At 44.8% G+C, this 18,297-nt stretch overlaps 1 protein-coding gene across 3 annotated transcripts in view; it reads right to left on the reverse strand.

The window, feature by feature from the left end:
- Smyd2 (SET and MYND domain containing 2) overlaps nucleotides 1-17,386 on the reverse strand; it is a 49,638-nt gene extending 32,252 nt beyond the window's left edge. For 2 of the 3 annotated variants that reach the window (XM_048357000.1, XM_048356999.1), the window contains exon 1: nucleotides 17,121-17,386. In XM_048357000.1, coding sequence (XP_048212957.1) covers nucleotides 17,121-17,293 — 173 coding nt within the window. In that variant the 5' untranslated portion in view covers nucleotides 17,294-17,386. The remainder of the gene's footprint in view (nucleotides 1-17,120) is intronic. The other variant, XM_048357001.1, reaches the window with a different exon arrangement.
- Nucleotides 17,387-18,297: the final 911 nt, after the last annotated feature.

The following is an 18,297-nucleotide window of genomic DNA, read 5'->3' on the forward strand; positions in this document are numbered from 1 at the left end:
GAAATTTATCCTCGCGTGGTAGAGGGAAATTTTTGGTGTTATAATTTCTCTCTTCATTTATTGGTGTTGGACTTTAATCATTTGAAATGTATTTCTGTACCACAATGTAAGCTTCAATAAAAAATTTGCTTAATTGTCTAGAAAAAAAACAAAAAAACAATAGATTTACATAATGGAGTACAAAGTTCCCTGAATGATTGCACATTACAACTTTAAGATAATATCACTTAGTGAGTTTGAATGTTCAATCAAAGAAGATTAGACACATCTAATCAGAAAGACTATTGAAATACCATTCCCTGTCCAGTTACACATTTTGGATTCCTTTTCGATTACATAAGTTGGATCTTTGCCTCATTCTTCAAACAAAGCAACATAGTACCACAGACTACTTTCAGAAGCATCTCTGAGAATACAACTGCAGTCAATAAATACAGACATTAAAACATTTGCAAAAATGTAAAACAATACCACCATTCTCACAAATACATTTTTGCTAGCAAGCTTCTCTCAAAAAATCCCTATGTTAAGAATAATGGGGCTGGGAATATGGCCCAGTGGCAAGAGTGCTCGCCTCACATACATGAAGCCCTGGGTTCGATTCCCCAGCACCACATATATAGAAAATGGCCAAAAGTGGCGCTGTGGCTCAAGTGGCAGAGTGCTAGCCTTGAGCAAAAAGAAGCCAGGGACAGTGCTCTGGCCCTGAGTCCAAGGCCCAGGACTGGCAAAAAAAAAAAATAAATAAATAATGGTTTTCATAGCCAAGACATAGAATCAGCCTCAATTCCCCTCAGTGGATGAGTGGATAAAGAAAATGTGTGTGTGGGGGTGTGTGGTGTGTGTGTCTGTATGTGTGTGTGTGTGTGTGTATGCATAACAGTATATGCTTCCATCAGAAAGAAGGTACTGCACCATTCACAAGGAAATGGAAAGACTTGGAAAAAATTGTATTAAGTGAAGTAAGCAGACCCAAAGAAACATAGATTACACGGTTTTCCTCAATTGTTGTAATTAGATTGTGCCTATAAATCTACAAGTAAACACAATGGATGATAAGAAATGAAAAATTACACTTGGACATGATAAATTTTACAGGACTCCAAACATTCACACAGTGAAACAAAGGAAAGTATTCTTAGGAGAGGATCACAAAGACTCAACAGGTATGTTCATATGATCATATAAAATAATGTTTATCAAAATGAACTCCAAGAACTAGAAACAAGAGGTTGTTTTTTTTTTAATTTGCTTTTTGTTTGTTTTCTCCTTTGTCACTATTTTTTATTTCTGTACCTTTTGTCTTGTATGTGAGTTTGTTTGGGGGAGGGTAAGGGAGAGCACAGAAATGGTAAGACAAAGGGTAAACAAATGGAACTGTGATACTCACTAGACACTATGTTGACAATTAACTATGCAACTTCAGGGGGGTGGTCAGGAGAAAAAACTGGGAGGAAATGAGTGAAGACGTTCAAAAATAAATGTACTCATACCTGACTTATGTAACTGTAACCTCTCTGTATATCACCTTTACAATAATCATAAAAATATATTTAACAAAGAACAAGCTTTTTATCATTTAAAAATGAATGAAAACTTAAAATATTTTTCAGTTTTGATTTCAAATATGATAAAGACTACTAATTATGACTAATGAAAAAGGGCTCTTTGTAGTATTCAATCTTTAAATATGAAGGGGACCTGAGACCAAAAGATGGCTGTTCTAGCTAAATAATCGCATTAGATCTATGAAGAGATTACTGATTTCTACTTTGAAGGAAAATAAGGTGGGCCTTAGAGGTGAAATAACTAAGCTAACATCGTCAGCAAATATGTAGCAGAATCTGAACTCACATTTTTGTCACCAACATTTTGTCACTAAAGGACCCCTATCCAGGCAAAGAGACTATATCAAGCAAAGAAAAACTATGTGTCTGGATAAACTGAGGAGAATGACAAAATAAGGGAGAAGCATTCTTTCCTCGGGTGTGCCTAAGCTCCCAGTGCTCTGGTAAGGTCGCTTGGCATCAAAGACGTGGAGGAGGCTAGGTACTGGCGACTCATGCTACTGAGGAGGCTGAGGTCTGAGGATCATGGTCTGGAACCAGTTTGAGCAGAAAACTACATGAGACTCTCACCCCCAATTAACAATCAAAAAGCCAGATGTGGAAGTATGGCTCAAGTGGTAGAGTACAGGCTTTGAGCAAAAAAGCCAAGCAAGAGCATGAGGTCCTGAGTTCAAGCCCCAGTATCAGAGTATCCCCCTCACACACACACACAAACACAGTGCACGAATCCCCCCCCCCACACACACACACATGAGTCAATCAGTGGGGTAGGACACAGAATCACTTCAAAATGACCTCCTACAAAAAGGTTGTCTCAACCAACTGTAACACAGGAATCCGTTTCAGGGGAAAGAGAGTGCTGAAAAAAAAGACTCTGCTAGCTTCTGGGCAAAGAAGGTCCTTATGATTCACTATGGAAAGCTAACCTGTCCCTCACACAGAGGAACTGCACAGGTCCAGGATCCTAGTGCTAGAATGAAGAACTGGCAAGCTTCACTTGGCTCTGGGGATGATTTTGTCATAAGCATGCTCATCAAATCAACTTTCTGCTTGTATATGAATTTCCTTAACCCACAGCCTCCTGGGCCTGCCTGTCTTTTCAGAGTGGAGAAGCAGAAAAGTTAAAAGTTCTGATAACAAATAACATTCGACTCCACTTTGATCTATTTTGGTCCAGATGAGGTGGAGTAGGGTGGGGCTCTGAGCCAGATCTGAATTATCTGGACAGGTGCTCAGTTCTTTCCATAGCTGGGGAGAGACGTAAACTCTTCAGAAGACTCATGGTCATGGCAGAGATTCAACCCACAATTTGCTAAGCAGGTACTGTATGGGTGTACGTGCTTGGGAGGGGAGGAGAAAGGGAGAGGGAGAGAGAGAGAGAGAGAGAGAGAGAGAGAGAGAGAGAGAGAGAGAGAGAGAGAGAGAGAGAGAGAGAGAGAGAACAAACTTCACCATAGCACCACATAAGTCACACAGAATAAACTCTGTGCTAAAGAAGACGGACCACGAAACTTTCCTTTGCAGTATAACCTGACCAGAATTGTCCAGGAGGTAGAAAGATTGTGCCCAATGAAAGAAAGCAAAGATCCCCTAAAATAAGCTGAATTTAAAAGATAGAACTTGAGGCAAGTTAAGAGTGAATCAATCCTAAATGCTCATGCGGGTCCTCAATTTTGGCTACCTGGGTACGGCCCCTCAATTTCCTGGTAAAGGTCTGTGCCAGCCTCTGCATTGGCAATTCTAAGCTCCTCAGAATGCTTCCAGAACGTGGAGCCATCCATCTCTGGTAATGCAGCTGGATTGAGAGGCTTAGTACGTGCAGAATTTCCGGGATTGTGTTAAAGCACTCAGCAAGACAGACTGGTTTTGATGTGACTCTTAAGAATGAACGGCATCCACAGGATGTATCAGGTTGTGTAGCTAATCTTGGGAAACGCTACTGTAAAGTACCCAGACTAGTATTCTAGAAGCTATGTCCAAGTTTTAAGAAAAAAACCCCTTGGCTTTCACCCCTCTTCCTGATTCCCACTTCATGATTGAGGATGAACAGAATGGGCTATTCTTTCTCACCTCCTAATCTCAAATCCTCTTGGTTTTTGTGTTTTGTTTTTTTGTGCTTGATGTACAAAGTGATGATGGGCAAGTTTCTTATTGTTTCTGAACCTCAATTTCTTCCACTGCATAAGCAAAGCACAATTCATACTTCCTAACTCTGCCATGAGAGTTAAACAAGAAACACAAGCAAAAGGGTTGAATCTGCTGCTTAGGACACCACAAATATCTAATCATTGTTGTGTACTACTACTGCATTTTTAATTAGCCTTTGTGCTCTTTAAAAAAATTAAAAGTGATGTGAACTACTGAGATACTTTCAGTACAATGTACTCAGACTCAGGGCTGGAGGATTTATGTTTCTGAAGCCTTCGCTTTATGGGCAAATCTCTACCCTGCTGTGAATAGAGGGGCTCTTTGAACTTAAGAAATGGATCTAGCCACAAAGGGGAAAAAGAAATGTTAAAAAAAAATGCAAGTACTTGATTATTAGTGACTGGAGCAGGACTTAGATGACACACACCTGTCATTTTCTCTTGGAGGAGATGCGCACAGTGATTAACTTCCGCTTTTTAAAAATCAGAAGGCATGAAGATCAACAAGTTAGAAGGGTAATTAACAAGTCCTGCTACTTAACGCGTTGCCGCAGGTGCTGTTGGTCTAGATAAAAAGAATTTGATTCTATAAGCTCCCTACTTTCTGCTACTGAAATGAATGCTTAGTGGGTTTCACCATGAAAGAAAATGATCCTGGCATGCAGGGGGCTCGCAATAACAATTACTTTTAACTAACGGTGACAGAAGAAGTGACAAGCATGCTCTTCCGAACACAGGCAGCCCCAGCCAAATGAAAAAGAGCAAAGGGGGTGTGGGGGGGGGGAGCCCAGCAGTAATCTCACTTCCCCATAGGCTGAAATAAGACAATCAGAAACAAAGTTAGCCTCTCACCCAGCAAGGGTGGTCACACTAGCAAGAAATAAAAATTGGAGGAATTGTGGCAGAACCCTATTATAACCCTGGTCAGGGGACAAGGATAATGCACAGGTGACGGGTTTTTGTGTAACAGTGAAAGATGCTCTACACACCACTTTAATCCACAACGTACAGTGAGACAGGACCCACGTGCAGCAGGGGGCTTCTTTCCCAGAGCTGTGCTGAACCTGCGCCTCGGCACCAGCTTTGTTCTGAGGCTTGTTAAAAGTTAGAGCCCGCGTCCTCCTCCAGGGGAGGCAGGAAATATTTAGGGCAGGAAGGTAGCAATTAATAGGTTTTCCCAACTATTGGAATTAAAGCATGACTTACAAGGTGGAGACCAGGCTCAGCGGAATGGCCATGAAAGACAAGAATGACATTGTTTTAGGATGTGTCTTAATGCAGGCTCTGGCTGAGATGAAATTTATCTATAAAAGAAAAGAACTCACAAAGCTTGTAGAAAGAAATATTTAAGCACTGGAACCGTGAACATTAACTCCTTTCAGCCATGGGTGATCACTCTACCCAAATGTCATTGTAAAAGGCCCTGGCCAATATTAGAAACAGTTAAACCTTGATTAAAGGATGAAAGAATGCACTTCTACATTTTCATGCTTTCCTCTGGAAACGTGTCTTTTTTTTTTTTTTTAAGGGGTAGGAAGAGATGAAACTCTGGGCCTCCAAGGTTAAGTGTTCTGCTGCTTGAACAATGGCCACGCCCCAATCCTTACTTTTAGTTTGTTTTTCAAATAGGGTCTCATGCTTTCGCTGGCCATCCTAGCCAGACCCATCCCCCTCCTCATCAGCAACTTGACCTCTGCCTTCCAAGCAGCTGGAATGTCAGGCAAAGGTCACCATGCCCAATGCATGCCTTAACGTTTATGCAAGTTCAGAAAACCACTTCTTTGCTACTTTCACAGTTACTTCTGTAAAAACCTACTGGCAATGGAGCAGTCAAAAAGAAACAACTAAAGCCTTTGTTCCTCATTCAGTATTTTCATAACTTTTTCTTATACCAAGTAACATCCACCATTATATTGAACACTACAGTAAATCGTGTCACCCTTAGTATTTTGAAATAAACATCAATATTTTTAGTTTTATTTATGATTGCTATTGTTCTAACTGGTAGAGAGGCATTTGACCATGTACCGAAGAAAACGGGAACACCAAAATAACATACATTTAACTATTTTAAAACGTAGAACACTGCCAAGGATACTTTTCGATAAAACTGTCTGTCCACAAAGTGAAAACAGAACCTAGGAGATATATCTTCGTAACTTAAGTGTTCAATGGAAGCTAGCTCCTTGAATGCGGACAGTTCTTTGCAGTCAAATCTGAGTACTAACTCCTGGCCCCAGAGAGATTCTGTTGTAACCCTCACAAGAAAATGGATCTTTGAAATTCCTTAGAGAAGAATTTTAAAAGTTAACACTCTCTTGCCTCCTTTGTTTTATTTTCCTGTCTACAGGAACTGTATTCTGAACTGTTCCTGAAAGTGGTGTAATCTCACCTGTAATCTCAGCCCCCACCCCCAGATGGTGAAGGCAGGAGGATCATGAGTTCAAGGCCAGCCTGGACCACATAGCAAGTTCCAGGCCAGCCTGGAGTATACAGCAACACCTTCTCTCAAACCAAAGAAAACAAAAATATAACAACAACAAAAGAAAACAGAAAAAGAAATAAATCACAAATCTGTTGCAGTAAAGTATCCCTAATTGTGGACTTCACTTTGAAAACTCAAATTTACCAGATATGGTTTGCACAGACTTAACAGAAATTTTTCTTTCAAGCCTTATCAATTCCATTTATATTCTGCATGAAGAACAGTTTAACACTTGCCCCTAAGGCAGTAAGGAAATAATGTAAACCAACATAGCCAATTTCTAGTATTATTTTCTATGTGCAAAGTGTTGTACTAACTTCTGAGGAACTGATTGAGAGCAAGACAGAAGGCTTCCACTCTACTCCGTACCTAGAAAATTATTTCAGTAGTTGGTGTCTTAGAAGGTCTGACCATGCGCTAAAATCAATTAAATACTGGAGCAACTTAGTAGAGGGTTTCTAGGTCCTTACCTTATTAACCTAAATGTTCTTGAATAAATTCTGAAGTTGTTGTGGTGGTAGGTTTTGTTTTTGTTTTTTGTTGATCATGGGGCTTGAACTCTGGGTCTGGGCGCTGTCCCTGAGCTGTTTTGCTCAAGGCTAGCCACAGCTCCACTTGCAGTTTTATGGTGGCTAACTGGAGGTAACAGTCTCATGAACTTTCTTGCCCAGGCTGGCTTTGAACCTTGATCCTCAGATCTCAGCCTCCTGAGTAGCTAAGATTACAGGAGTGGGCCACTAGCATCCGGGTCTGTTCCTTTTTTAAAGATGTTTTTGGAAATGTTTACCCAACAAGCATGGGTAGGCTACATTTAATGGCATCCCAAAATATGTCTACCCAAAGCACCTGCTATTTTAATACAATGTAGTGTACCACATAGGAGCTGCTTTTGAGCAGGGTATTGGTGGCTCATGGTTGTAATCCTAGTTTTTCAGAAGGCTAAGATCTGAGAATGGCAGTTTAAAGCTAACCTATGTCTCCAACAAACTACCTCAGAAAAGCTAGAAGTGAGGCTGTGGCTCAAGTGGTAAGAGTGTTAGCCTTGAGCAAAAGAAGCTTAGAGACAGCACCCAGGCTCTAAGTTCAAGCCCCAAGCCTGGCAAGGAAAAGAAGGGAGGGAGGGGAGGGGAGGGGAGGGGAGGGGAGGGGAGGGGAGGTGGAGAGGGAGAGGGAGAGGGAGAGGGAGAAGAGTCCAGAGCTGGGAATGTGGCTTAGTGGTAGAATGCTTGCCTAGCATGAAAGAAGCCCTGGGTTCTATTCCTCAGCAACATATAAACAGAAAAAGGCTGGAAATGGCACTGTGGCTCATGTAGTAGAGTGCTAGCCTTGACCAAAAGGAAGCCAGGGACAATGCTCAGGCCCTGAGTTCAAGCCCCAGGACTGGCAAAAGAAAAGAAAAGTAGGAAGGGAGGGAGGGAAGAAGGGGAGAAAACAGTAGAGAAGGGGGATGAATGGATGGAGGGAGGGAGGCAGGAAACTGCTTTTGCTAAAAAAAAAAAAAGTACTGACTTCTCACTTGTGTCTGAAAGTTAACTGGGAGCAGCATAAAAAGCCTGGAATCTCTGCCTCTATTTTCTAACTATGTTCTTTGTTCTGAACAGCTATGACACAGCCACCCAGGAAGGGTATGACTGATGGATAACATCTTTCTTTCTTCCTTCTTTCTTTCTTTCTTTCTTTCTTGCTTGCTTGCTTGCTTGCTTGCTTGCTTGCTTGCCAGTCCTGGGGCTTAAACTCAGGGCCTGAGCACTGTTCCTAGCTTCTTTTTGCTCAAGGCTAGCACTCTACCACTTGAGCCACAGCGCCACTTCTGGCTTTTTCTATATTATGTGGTGCCAAGGAATCGAATCCCGGGCTTCATATATATCAGGCAAGCACTTTACCACTAGGCCATATTCCCAGCCCAGGATAACATCTTGTGACAAGAACTGGAACTGACCACCCAGGCTACCAGTGACTTTGTAACAGTGACCAGGCCTTGCCTGACCAATCTTGATATGATAGATCAACTGGTCCACATCTCTGACCATTGAATCACACTCGTGATCAGGGCCTTTCACCCTCTACCTCCTACGTGCACACAAGTCTTCCTCTACTTCAACCTAAAGCTTGTATTTGTACCCCAACAATGGGCCAAAATGTTTACCTCTTCCTACAGTATGACTGTGCCACATAATAAACCTCCTTTCTCTGCTTAGCATTGCTACTTGGTATATTAAGGAGAATGGCTAGAGTTGGCACATGAAACCCTGGGCATTGGTCTCAGACCTAAAACTCCAGATTACAGAAGAAATGCTACCATTTCGTTCTACCTAAGAATGACCTCATCAGAGTTCATTTCCTGTGTGCATGTCATCACCCAGGGTGCTGTGGTTAAACACTCTAATTAGTAGATTGCTCCTCATGACACACATGGATTACTAGTTTTCCATGAATAAAATATCCAGTTTCCCAATCTTCCATAAAACATTGGCTAAACCCTAACGAAGTTCAAGGGAGTAAAACAAGGACAAATAAAATAATGATGAGTAAAATAATGGAATTTCACACCTTCCCAGTGCTTTCTAGCGGGTAAATAATCCAGTAGGTGCTCCAGGGTGGGGAGGAAAGTGTGTGTGTGTGTGTGTGTGTGTGTGTGTGTACAGGCACATGCACACATGTGCTAGTTCTGGGGTGTGAACTCAACACCTCACAATCTTGCTTAGCTTTATTGCTCAAGCCTAGCTCTACTTCCGGCTTTTTGATGGTTAATTGGAGGTAAGAGTCTCATGGACTTTCCTGCCTGGGCTGGCTTCCAAATACAACCCTCAGATCTCAACCTTCTGAGTAGCTAGGATTACAGGTAGTGAGCCACCATGCCAGGCTTCAATGTTTTTTAATAAATCACAAAAAGAATGAAAGAAAACAAGGGTTCTTATTCTCAGGGAGATTACTGCTGGCCCTGGCATGTAATTGCACTCCTCATGCCTCTGGGTATGAAAGGTTGTTTCAGTGTGAACAGCAACAATCAGAAAGCTGTAGACCAATGGAGCTGACAGGTAAGAGATTTTTCATGTGACAAATGGAGCAGCGATGGTTGTACAGACATCACCACAAGGAGAAATATCACCAAAACACGAGCCAGCCCCCACATCCCTAAAGAGCCCTTCTTAAGTTCCTCCTGTCTAGGAACAGTTCACTTTGCTACAGATTTTCCGATAACTCCTATAACATGCCCAGATATAAAAGTCCTTAAGATTTTTATTTGGTTTGGATGAAAACCTACATCATGTTGGGCAGCCAGATTTCTTTTCTTGTACCTTCTCAGGACAGGTTTAAGTCTGCAAGCCTGACTGTGAAACTCACTTTTCAAGCAAGCATCCTTGTCTCCTCTCTGGTGACTCCAGTCCCCGGGGGAGCTACAGTTTTCTGCATCAGTGTCCCAACAGACACAACAGTGTCAGATTCACTATGGCGAACATTCATTCCAGTCTCGAGGGACTATACACTTGCCAAAAATAAGCACCTGCTCTTTAACCCAATCTATTTTAATAATGTAATGACAAACTTCTACTTAGTCATCTGCAATGTTAAGCTTCACACCTAAGAATCACTAGATTTGATGCTAATAAATTGGCAAGTTCTACATTATTTCTAAATGTCTGATTGAAAAGTCTGAGGGACACAGCTGGACTCTTAGCACATGCATGCCTTAGAAAGATAAGTTGTTTCCTGAACCTTCAAGACTGACTTTTTTATTTTGTATTATTTTCCTGCTGAATTGCATATTCCTGTCCTTCAGAGCAGTCTTGAAGAGATCTGATTGCCTTCTGTTCTATTGTGTCCCTGTGAACGCCTTTGCAATTGAAAAGGAGGCCGTGGAGGGTGGCAGGAACAGAGTCAGCAGAAGTTATACAAAGTGAGGTGTGTGGCTTTGTGACTGGTGGAAGCGCTAATGAGGCCAAGGTCATGGGTTCGGGCCTGAAAAAGCAGGCACTTCAGTCGATTCTGCCAGAGAACTGCACCCTAAACTACTGCAGATTTCCGTGAAATCCAAAGATGTGAGGGTTAGAAACGTGGTTAGCGTGTGCAGTCCCTGAGAAACTAAAGAAACCTCAGCGTTCCAAGCTTCCCATCAGCCCAGGGCAAACCCCTGGCCATAAGAAAACCACTGAGCAGCTGGAAGACTAGACAAGGGGTGGTCGAAACATGGTCAAGTACAAGTAGGATGCCTTGTTCTATGTCTGATTAGTTCTCCTGATGCTCACTCATACACACACACACACACACACACACACACACACACACACAACACACATACTTCATTGAATACATGGAGACAAACCCACAGGCAGGGCAGTCTGAAAGAAGATATGGGATTAAAAAGAAGAAAAAAAAATCAGACTTGCCCTGCATGCATACCTGTCAAAGCAGCCACTGAACAAGAAGGTTCAAATCCAGATATAGAGTTCAGTTCAATTGTTTGATGAGGTATTCTTTATAAAGGATGTTTGTAATTATTGACTGCCCCCCACAGTGAGGCATAAATAAGGTGTTCTAGTACTGTAATTGTTTCTCTCCTTTTTCCCTTATTAAGCAGGTATATCACTGATATCATTGGGCGCCCCTGGCTCATGCCTATAGTCCTAACATCTCAGGAGTCTGAGATCTGAGAATTGTGGTTCAAAGCCAGCCCAAGCAGGAAAGTCTGTGAGACTCTTATCTCCAAATAACTATCAGAAAGCCAAAAGTGGTGCTGTCGCTCAAAGTGGTAGAGTGCTAGCCTTGAGCAGAAACGCTCATGGACAGCTCCCAGGCCCTGAGTTCAATCCCCACAACCAACCAAAAACAAAAAAACAACCCCCCCCCAAACCCCACTGATATCATGAGCAATTGTTTACTCTCAACATGTTTTAAACTATTACAAACCTACAAAAGGACTAAAGAGGCAAGTTTTAAAAAAATATTTTATTATGTAATTAGTAGGTAAAAAGAAATCAATTGAATCAATTGAATTTCAAAGTTTTAGAAAGTAATATATTAAGCTGTTTAATTACCTAATAATGAGAAGAGAGGGAAGCAAAAGATTCCATCAGCTCAAGAAGCTGTCAGAGATTAAGTCTCCAGTGAACCCCACAGTAGGTTCAGGCCAAAGAGAGCACAGACAGGAAGGTCTCACTTCGCTGTCTACCCACCATTAGAAACAGCAAAATAAGAACTTACATGTAAATGATTTATGAGCTGCAACAGCAGTATGATTCAAAGGAAAGTCACTGTGTATGGATGGGATGGTTACATTTTGTTTTTCCTCAAGAGGAATTTTTTTTAGGGGTGGGAGGAGGGCAGTCCTGGGGCTTGAACTCAAAGCCTGGGCACTATCCCCGAGTTTCTTTTGCTCAAGGCTAGAAATCTACCACTTGAGCCATAGCGCAACTTCCAGCCTTTCTGTTGATATGGTACTGAGGTATTGAACCCAGGGCTTCATGCATGCTAGGCCAGCACTCTACCACTAAGCCACAATCCCAGCCCAAATATTTTACTTATTTATTTTTTATGTGGTACCAAGGAATCGAACCAAGGGCCTTACATATGCTAGACAAGCACTCTACCCCTAAGCCACATTCCCAGCTTCTGCTTTGGGGAAGAAAAGGCGATAGCTGGTCCTTTTAACTCCTCCCACTTGACTTTCACTTCAACATATCCAGTTCCTGTTCTCTTTTGTCTGAAAACTGAGGAATTCTGTTCCCCACATGTGAGAATTACACCTACTTGGTTCCTGGTATAGTGAAGTCTTAAAGGGCAGATACTTTCCTAGCTGGAAGCACCAAGCTGAACAGTAGGAGAGTGGAATCAAGATGTCTGTGCTGTGGGAAATTCTACCTTCTTCCATTTTTCTTTACAAACATTTGTTTAATCTCATATTTAAAAGATGGCACTAGCTAGGCTTGTGGTCTACCACTTCAGTCACACTTCCAGCCCAGGATTTTGCTGGTTATTTTTATTTTTTTGGCCAGTCCTGGGCCTTGGACTCAGGGCCTGAGCACCATCCCTGGCTTCTTCCCGCTCAAGGCTAGCACTCCGCCACCTGAGCCACAGCGCCCCTTCTGGCCGTTTTCCATATATGTGGTGCTGGGGAATTGAACCGAGAGCTTCATGTGTAGGAGGCAAGCACTCTTGCCACTAGGCCATATTCCCAGCCCTTGCTGGTTATTTTTGAGATAAGAGTCTCACAGATTTTTCTTCTGTCTGGGCTGGCTTTGAACCTCGATCCTCCTCTAGAGTAGCTAAGATTACAGGTGTAAGCCAATAGCACCTGGCTGACGAAGGTTCTTTTTTTTTGTTGTTAAAGAAGCTTTATCAATGTACACGTATTGTAGCATTGTCATTCAGTATTCACAACACTGAAAATGGACCCTAAGTCCCAATTATCATCTTAGGGGACCCAAAATGGAGAAATGTTCATTTTGCCTTTGGATTAGTGGTGATTACAGAGGTCAACAACTTTCTGTATATCCTTCCCACTATAAGTATGTCCCTCCGATTGCAATATTTTATCACATGATCCAGTGATGTTTGCCATATTTGGCCAGCAAAGGCAATCAGACAAGACCAAAATGATTTTGACATTTACTATGAGAGTTGTGTTGAAAGCCAGATGTCTCTCTACTTTAGCTTGGTAGGGTTAGGGTGGGTATTAGAATACACAACTCGCCGATAAAGGAACATGGAAGGCTAAAAACAACCATCCAGAAGGATTGAGCCAGAATTCAAACCTAGCCAATAGGCCCAATAGGCTTTGAACTATTAAAAATGACAACACATCATCAGATAGCTAGCTAGTACTCTTTCATGTGACTTTTTTGAGGAAATCTGTTTTAACCTTAACTACTCATTAAAAATAAATGAATCTAAACGGAAAAGGGGACCCCTTCTTAGTAATGTGTCCAACTGCTCATTTAGAAAGCATGGTAATTTGAGAGCATCTAGTGCAACTTCAGAGAACTTTAAGAACATCATCAGGATTTCATGGTCTTTAACTAGCGATGAAGATCCACTGAAGATTGTTTTCCCAGCTTGGTAAAGTACTAGAAAATATAAGACAAATAGTGGAAGAGAATAAATCTGGAGCCATTAGGAAAAGAGTTTTCATAAGTACTTATAACAGGATACCTGAATCATGTATTTTTGTTGTTTGTTTTTGCACACATGAACAGTGGAGTTTTTTTTAATGTCTTTAAGAGAACCAGACAAAATAGAAATTCACAGAAACTGGGTTCTAACAGCTGTTTCAAGTGAACCTTTCTGACTTCCCCCATGCTCAGAAAAATGATCAAGGAACAACACTGTGTTTGTCTTTTCCTGAGCTACAGGAGGCATCTGAGGAACCAGAGGCTGGATGAATATTGAAATGGAGCCTGGGCTCTAGCCATTCTCCCTTTCTGAGGCTCATAACATTAAGTGTTAAAATACTGCCAATTCTCAGTTTGAAATATGATGTCTCTACTTATCCTTTAAAAACTCTCTGGAAAAAGTTGATTAATAACCAAAGTACATATGCATGTATGTGTGTATGTACAATGTACCTGAGAGAGACAACTCTCCAACAGTGATAGCCCCCAACAGAAATCATTTATATGTTTAGGATTTGCCTTCTAGAAGCTCAGGCAAACCCCCAAACCAAGAAAGTGTGATACAACTTTTCATTCCCAGAAACAAATTTTGGAAATTACCTGTGAGAATTTGCTTTTGTAGACAGCTAAGAAATTCCCATTGCTTTTCCTTTTTGAAAAATAAATTTTTTTTTAATCACGTGGCATGAAATCAGGGCCTGGGCACTGTCCTTGAGCTCTTTTGCTCAAGACTAGTGCTCTATTACATTGAGCCACAGCTCCAATGCCAGTTTTCTCATGGTTAACATGGACTTTCCAGCCCAGGCTGGCTTTAAACCTTGATCCTCAGATCTCAGCCTACTGAAAAGTTAAGATTACAGGCATGATCCACCAGTGCTTGGCATCCAATTGCTTTTCAATGTACAGAATACACATATACCTGAAGACATGTTTTTTTTCCCAACAAAATAAGTTCAATTCTGATGCAATCAATATGACATGGATCATCCCAAATGGCTCATTTATTGGAAGCAATACTGTTCATATTACATTTCAGGTGCAAGAAAGGATACCGGATAGTCTTCGGGGCCAGAGAGAAGATGTTGACTGCAAGCAATCTTATTTGTAGAATTCTACTCCTATGCCTTTGAGGGCCCATGGAGTCGAGTCATATATGTGTTCCCCAAACACATTTGGACAAATTTGTTCTAGATCATACACAAATCGTTGTCAAAGGAGCCTGGGCTAAATCTATTAGAATGTTTTTTTTATGTTTTTATTATAAAACTGATGTACAGAGAGGTTACAGTTTCACACGTTAGGCATTGGATACATTTCTTGTACTGTTTGTTACCTTGTCCCTCATACCCCCCTCCCCCCTCCCCTTGTCCCCCCCTGAGGTGTTCAGTTCACTTACACCAAACAGTTTTGCAAGTATTGCTTTTGTTGTTGTTTCTCGTATTTTACCCTTTGTCTCTCAATTTTGGTATTCCCTTTGAATTTCCTAATTCTAATACCAGTACACACTGTTTCCCATACACTCAGATAAGATTACAGAGATAGTGTAGATACAATCACAAGAAGGTGATACACGAACATCATCAATAGTAGAAACTACAGATACACATGGGATGTTGAAAGTAGTTTCAACTCTGATATAACAATCATTTTCATAAAATGGAGTTCATTTCACTTAACATCATCTTATGGGATCATAAGGGTATAGCTATTGGGCTCTTGTGATCCTCTGTTGTGTCTATTAGAATGTTTTAACCACGAATTCTGAGCTAATCAGTTATACTAGCAATGAAATAAGACACAAAGTTACTTCTATATGCATGGGTCTCAGGAGTATTATTCCTTGGGTGTTATTTTGGTTGACTTCAAAGGACATTTTGGGAAGAGAAAATCAAGTTTGAGTGCTGATCCAATCTAAGCTAAGCAGAATAGGGTGGGATGTGCATGGGGCAGCTCTAGAACGGGGCCTACATCAAGTTAGCGATATTAATGGATTTTGATCTGAAAAATGGAAGAACAAGGTGGGTAGCAAATATCAGTCACATATGGCAGAACTGACTGTACATTGATAAAGGTTGGTGTGCAAGTGTGTGTGCCAAACTGAAGCAGCTCTCAGTTCCTCTTCTCCTTCCTGGACCCAAAGGTTTGATCTTTAATGCAGTGGAAAAGGAGATGGACACCATCTCCTGAGTACCTACTATGTGTCTGGCAAGCACATTCTGCTCTCAGGAGCAGAGAGCCTTCTAGGAATCCCCAGGATCCCTGACAGAGGCTCCTCCTGTGCTGGGTGACCTTCTTTGCTCCTGCCACTGCAGACACCCACGCTGATGCAGACTCCCAGCCACAGTGAGGCTCGGAAGATCAAGGGACCAGTCTCAGCAGCCTTTTTAACTTTGGGAAAACCCAATGCTCACTTCACTCAAACGTCGCAAAGTGGTGCCATGACCCTTTAGCTCTTGGCTCACCAATTCAAAGAACCACATCACATACAGCCCTTCCGCTGCCCACGGCATGATTCTGTGTCTAGTTTCTTTCCAGGTCGTCCCCCCCTCCCCCCAAGCGGAAGACTGTTCTAGCAGGGAGTCTGGACAAGATTACTATAATATTCAGCCTTTGTCCCTTCCTTTGCTGTCTTACTGCAGAATGTGGCACTCAGGTCTGGGAGATCCAGTGCCGAGATGTGTGATGGACTTGAGATCCATTCTCAAGAGTGACCTGCAGGACCTCAGGTTACTTAATCTTGGCCCGAAATCTCCATTTCAAAGGTGAAGAAGAAACAGGTTCAAAGAGAGTAAAGCAGGGCCCTTCCTCAGAGGGCAGTGGAGGGCCTGCAACAAACTTAACTCCATCATCACTGCCCAGCTGGGAAAGCTGGGCGGCAATGACATTAGGTTTCACCCCCTAATTCATGATGTCAATGCATACCTACACTTAACTCTTTGGGTTTTAGGTTTTTCATCAGCAAAATGAAGGGACGCAAGATTGGATGGGTGTTGTTGTTTTTTTTAATATGCCTTTCAGTTCTGATGCTATCTTAAGACTTGGTGTAATACATGCAGGAGAACGCATACATATGTCATGGGTAACAACACGGACATGGATGGATGGGTGGATGGATGGATAGATGGATGCATACAAAGTGAACATAATAGCTTATAACTGAATATCGTTTCAGTTTTGCCTAATCTCCCCAACAACCACGTTTTCCTAATGCTAAACAGGTCTCACCACAGAACACCCCTCAGGACTCTGGGTACCCCCACTGGCTTCTTTCCCAATACCCAGGGCAGATAGAAAGAAGGGGAAGGGAGTGTCACTTGACTTCACCTCAGTATTCCATTTCTTTGGGCGGAAAAGGGCCAATCGGAGGCCGGGCTGAGGCTGCGGGGAGGCGTTCGGGATGGGGGCAGGACGCACAGGTGACTGCGGTGCTGAAGTCCGGGCCCCCGCGGCCGGTGCCCCCCAGTGGGCAGCGCTGCCCACGCTTGGGGCGAGCTTGGCGCCCGGCCCACGTGGGAGGGCAGGAAGCCGCATTCGGGTTTGGCACCTTTGGGGCCGGCGACTGTGCCCAGGCGCGGGGCGGGGAGTGCGGCGGGAACTCGGCTCCTTTCCGCAGGCGCACGTGGCCCGGCGGGGGCGGGGGGGGCGGGATCGGCGCGGCCCGGGCGCCCCTCCCCACGCCCCCGACCCCCCGCCGACCCCGCCGGCGGCGCTAGGACCCCGCGCGGGCCGCTCACTTCCTCGGCCGCGGCCGGCCGCCGCCCCGGATCCCGCCCGCCGCCGCCCGCCCGCCCGCCGCTCGCCCGCCGCCTACCTGGCGAAGCAGAGCTCGCAGTGGTTGCCCCGCTCGTTGACCGTGAGCACGTAGGCGTAGGCCGGGCAGGAGAAGAGCAAGTCCCCCACCTGGAAGGGCCGCAGCGCCCGCAGTCCCCGGCCTTTGCCCGGGCTGCAGAAGCGCTCCAGGCCGCCGTGGCCCTCGGCCCGCATGGCGGCAGCGACCGGGGCGGCGGAGGGGCGCGCGGCGCCGTTGTGCCCGAGCGCGGCGCCCCGCGAGCTGTTATTGGAGACGCGTCACCCCGAGCCGCGGGGGGGGCGGGGTGGGAAGCGCCCGCGCCCCGGAAGGGACGGCCCCGCCCGGACGCGCGCTCCGGGAGGGGGGCTGCCCTCTCCCCGGCCCTCCCCCTCCCGGCCGCCCCCCTCTGCCCCTCCCCCTCCCCGCCTCTTCCCGCCGGGCCGCCACGCGGAAGTCGCCGCCACGCGTCCCGCTCCCCCCCCCCCCGGCCCGCCCAGGTGTCCCCGGGCCTAGGCTGGACCGCACCGTCGCCCTGGCCCAGGGTGGTGACGCGCCCCCCGCCAAGAGATGGGCCCGCCACCATCGCGCAGCCCAGGCCTCCTCCGCCCCGGTCGCGGACCCTGGGCGAGGATTCCTCCGGGGAGCCCCGCAGGGACGCGGACGGAAGGGGAGCCGCGACGGGGGCCGGGGGTGCAGGGGAGGGGGTGGGGGAGAGCTCTCTGGGCTTTGCAGACCGTCCTGAGGGGAGCGGAGTTCGGCTCCCCGCACCCCCCCCACCGCCCACCCCGCACCCCCCCACCGCCCACCCCCCCGGTGGGAGCGGAAACGCCGCGGCCCAGCCCCGCCGGCCCTGCGCGGCGCGGGACGCAGGGAGCACCCCGCCTTCAAGGAACTTGGCCTGGGCCGGACCACCAAGTGTGATTCCCGGGAAAGTCACTTCGGGTAGGAGTCACACGGAGGAGGCAAACTCCAGAAAGTTGTAAGAACAATGCCTGACGTGTGGATCCTGATCGCCGCAAGCGAGCCCACTTCCCATATCTTCTTGCGTGGGGCAGGAGAGAAACTGGGGGCAAGAGGAGAGAGGGTGACAAGATCGTTTATTAGGAAAGAAATGTGGCAGAGAAAGAGATCTTGTGGCATTGACAAGCCAGAGAAAACTGAAAGCTTGGCTTAAACATCTTCCATGCGTAGAGACTGG

This window comes from Perognathus longimembris, chromosome 11, assembly GCF_023159225.1.
Source record: "Perognathus longimembris pacificus isolate PPM17 chromosome 11, ASM2315922v1, whole genome shotgun sequence".
In the NCBI taxonomy this organism is placed as follows: Eukaryota; Metazoa; Chordata; class Mammalia; order Rodentia; family Heteromyidae; genus Perognathus; species Perognathus longimembris.